At 46.4% G+C, this 3,255-nt stretch overlaps 1 protein-coding gene across 2 annotated transcripts; it reads right to left on the reverse strand.

Annotated features, from left to right (window-relative positions):
- Nucleotides 1–1,054: 1,054 nt before the first annotated feature.
- On the reverse strand, nucleotides 1,055–2,983 carry LOC122040523 (pentatricopeptide repeat-containing protein At4g11690-like). 2 transcript variants are annotated; one of them, XM_042599869.1, is made up of 2 exons: nucleotides 2,227–2,983; nucleotides 1,968–2,126 (listed from the first exon to the last, which is right to left on the reverse strand). In XM_042599869.1, exons 1-2 carry the CDS (start codon nucleotides 2,980–2,982, stop codon nucleotides 2,100–2,102), a joined length of 783 nt encoding a protein of 260 aa, XP_042455803.1. In that variant the 5' UTR covers nucleotide 2,983; the 3' UTR covers nucleotides 1,968–2,099. The 2 variants fall into 2 exon arrangements, with proteins under 2 accessions (XP_042455802.1, XP_042455803.1); XM_042599868.1 differs by having other exon boundaries at nucleotides 1,055–2,983.
- Between the last annotated feature and the right edge of the window lie 272 nt (nucleotides 2,984–3,255).

Here is a 3,255-nt window from a genome sequence, read left to right on the forward strand (position 1 = left end):
CAATCGAGGATTGCTAATCCAAGGCAAAGAAGGCGCACTAATTGATTCTCCTCTGGGCGGCTTCATTGAAAGCACAGAAAGAAATAACACAAATGAAAGCACTGGATTACAAGTAGTTGTTCTTCATTAATAATTGCTTCTGGACCAAGGCTATATTTATAGTCTTGGTCCGAGCGCCTGGAAGGGTTCCGGGCACCCTGGGGGGATAAATTTTATCCCCCAACGGTCGGATCGAGTCAAAACTCGATCCTGTTGAAAAGTCGATTCCGGGCGCCCGGAAGGGTTCCGGGCGCCCCGGTCGGTTCCGGGCTCCCGGAAGGGTTCCGGGCGCCCCGGTCGGTTCCGAGCGCCCGGAATGGTTCCGGGTGCCCGGAATGGTTCCGGGCGCCCGGAGCCCTAAGGTCAACATAGGTTAACTTTTCGACTCCGGTTCAGCTCGTCTCGATCCAGCTCATCTCGGTCCGGGTCTGTTCGCTCCGGCTCCGTTTGCTTGGGTGATCTCGGCCTTCCGGAATATGGCTCACCCAAACCCATGTTCCGGCCTTCTACTCGAGCAGCCTTCCTTCCCAGTTTCTCGTCCCTCGAACGCCGCGCACGTTCTTCTCGTCCGCCGGTGTACTCTTCGGCGGTCACCTCGTCCCTCGGACGCACCGAGCCCGTCGGCTCTCTCCCCGTGCCGTCCTTCTCGTTAGCCGCGTCTTCCGCTCGACTTCCTGTGTTCCTAAGCTCCTGCACACTTAGACACAAGGGTTAAACAAACGCAGGACCTAACTTAGCTTGTTTGATCACATCAAAACACCTTGGGGTTCCAACACTAAATTCCTCCACACTTGATATACTTATCGGAAGCATACAAATATCTAATTTAAACTATATTGCTAACACATTATAACAACAACCAATCCTTGACTATCATCTTTTTATAATTGTCAATCAAATCTTCTTTTGGTCTTTCAGCATCACATTTGCAACATTACTAACAACTAATGAATCATGTATGATCACACTACACAATTATAGATTATTATTTTCCATTCAGAACTAACTAAACATATTAACAGAATTAATCACTGAATTCAGCATTTTCTGAGTCAAAAATCTATAATTTCACTACACTATTTTTCCTGAAACACCTTTACCAATCTGCAAGACTGGTAAATCCAGATACAGTACACTCAATATATCATAGGTATTAATATTATCATCCCCTCATGATCAATGCAGCCATCAGATGAGCAGCCATCATGGACTTCTTGTTTAAGGAATGAACAAAAAAGATATTCCCATTGACAGCACCAATAGGCTTCAGATCTCTTAATTTGATGAAAATCTGCATTGAACCATATCCAAGCTCAGTAACATAGGCTCAAATCAACATGCTGGGTGATCGCTATCGATGGCGCAATGCATATATTTAACTCCTCCAAATGCTGCTCGAGGAGAAGGTTGATTTGGACAAGTTTCAGTTCTTCTGAGAAACTTATGAAAGGACTATTGGCACCTTAGTTTGCCACAAGACAATGCTTCATGTACAAAATCATTTGGTTGCAAACCAGAAGTTACCATTTTACTTAGCAAAATCTCTGCCTCGTGCCACTTTCTATCCTTGCAAAGAATTCGAATTGCTAAACCATAGCTCGCAAGATTGGGAGTCATTCCCTTTGATATCATGTCACTGATCAACCTTAGAGCCTTGTAGGAACTGCCTTCTCTGCCGTACCCATATACCATCATGTCATAAGTTGCATCGGTTGGTCTTAACCCTTTGTCGTTCATCGAATCAAACAATTTCCGAGCATCCTTCATATTGGCTTGCATGCACAAACCATGTATTAGAACAGCATATGTGTAGGCATCTGCTTTCAAGCCTGCTCTCTCCATTGATTCATACATCTGAAAGGCCCTCTCTGTATCATTTGCTCTAGCAAAAGCATCAATGAGGATGTTGTAAGTGACAAGCGTCGGAGCTAATCCCCTAAGCTTCATGTCCTCATAAGCATTTGCTACTCCGATCAGGTCGCCTGCTCGAGAATATCCATTGATGAGCACATTGTAAGTTACGACACTCGGCGAGCAACCACTTTTCTTCATCTGATTCATTAAACTTGTAGCTTTCGAACACTGCCCTGCTTTAAAGTAACCATCTATGAGAAGGTTATAAGTAACCAAACTCGGTCGCAATCCATCGGCTTTCAATTTAATGAACAAGTTTCCAGCATCCTTTACCTTGCTTTGCTTGCAAAACCCACCAATCAAGGTGTTATACGTCACGATGTTTGGCAGAATTCCCTTCTGAGACATTTCATCGAACAGTTGGAACGCCAGGCAGAAGTCTTGCCCCCTGCAGCACTCCGATATCAAAACGTTGTAAGTGTAGAGATTGGGGCAGACTCCGCTCTGCTTCATCTCCTCGTACATCTCGAAACCAGAAGTAGGGAATCCGTTCCTAAAGCAGCCGCTGATCATGACGGTGTAAGTGAACTCGTTGGGGGACACGCCCCGGCCTTTCATCCGGTCGAACAATCGCTTCGCGGCATCAAAGCTGCCTCTTTTACAGCACCCGTCGATCAAGCTGGTATAGATGACCACACTGGAAGCCTCGGCGCCTGCCTCGAACTCGTCCAGCAAAATGGAAGCTTCGTCGAAGAGCCCGGCGTCGCAGAGGCCGCGGATCATGACGGCGAAGCTGTGTTCGTCGAGAGGCATCCGGGTCCTAGCTTCGCGAAAGAGTGAGGAGGCCGTGTGGAGGAGGTCCGCATCGAGGAGGAGGCGGCGGAGGAGGCGGTTGAAGGTGGCGGGATGAGGGGTGAGGCCGCGGCGGAGCATGTGGTGGAGGTAGAGTGCGGCCGGGCGAGGATCGTGGGATGGGTCTTGGTAGTCGACGAGGTGGCGGAGGACGAGGGCGGAGGTGGAAGGGTCGAAGATCGGATAGGTTTTGATGAGCTGTTGGAGAAGGACGAAGGGCTTACGGGCCGTAGCCATCCTCGACAGAGAAGAGAAGATTTGAAGAACTGAGCCTGGTTCATATATTATATACCTGGGCAAAATATCAAGGACGCCCCTTTTGTTTTTGAAATCATCCTCCCATTTTAATTTTTTATCAAAAATGTTCCACCATTCCATATACAATATATCAAATAAAATCTCATTCAGATATCTACAATTATTATCTAATGTAAGCTATAATGACCTAGTTTTATATCAAAAAAAAATATCATTTAAATTTTTTTTTAAAGACTCAGAAGAATTTTACTC

Source organism: Zingiber officinale, chromosome 2A (assembly GCF_018446385.1).
Source record: "Zingiber officinale cultivar Zhangliang chromosome 2A, Zo_v1.1, whole genome shotgun sequence".
Classification (NCBI taxonomy): domain Eukaryota; kingdom Viridiplantae; phylum Streptophyta; class Magnoliopsida; order Zingiberales; family Zingiberaceae; genus Zingiber; species Zingiber officinale.

What these genes read in the sequence shown, in the direction of transcription:
- LOC122040523 (XM_042599868.1), bottom strand. Translation starts at nt 2,982, where the DNA reads ATGGCTACGGCCCGTAAGCCCTTCGTCCTTCTCCAACAGCTCATCAAA.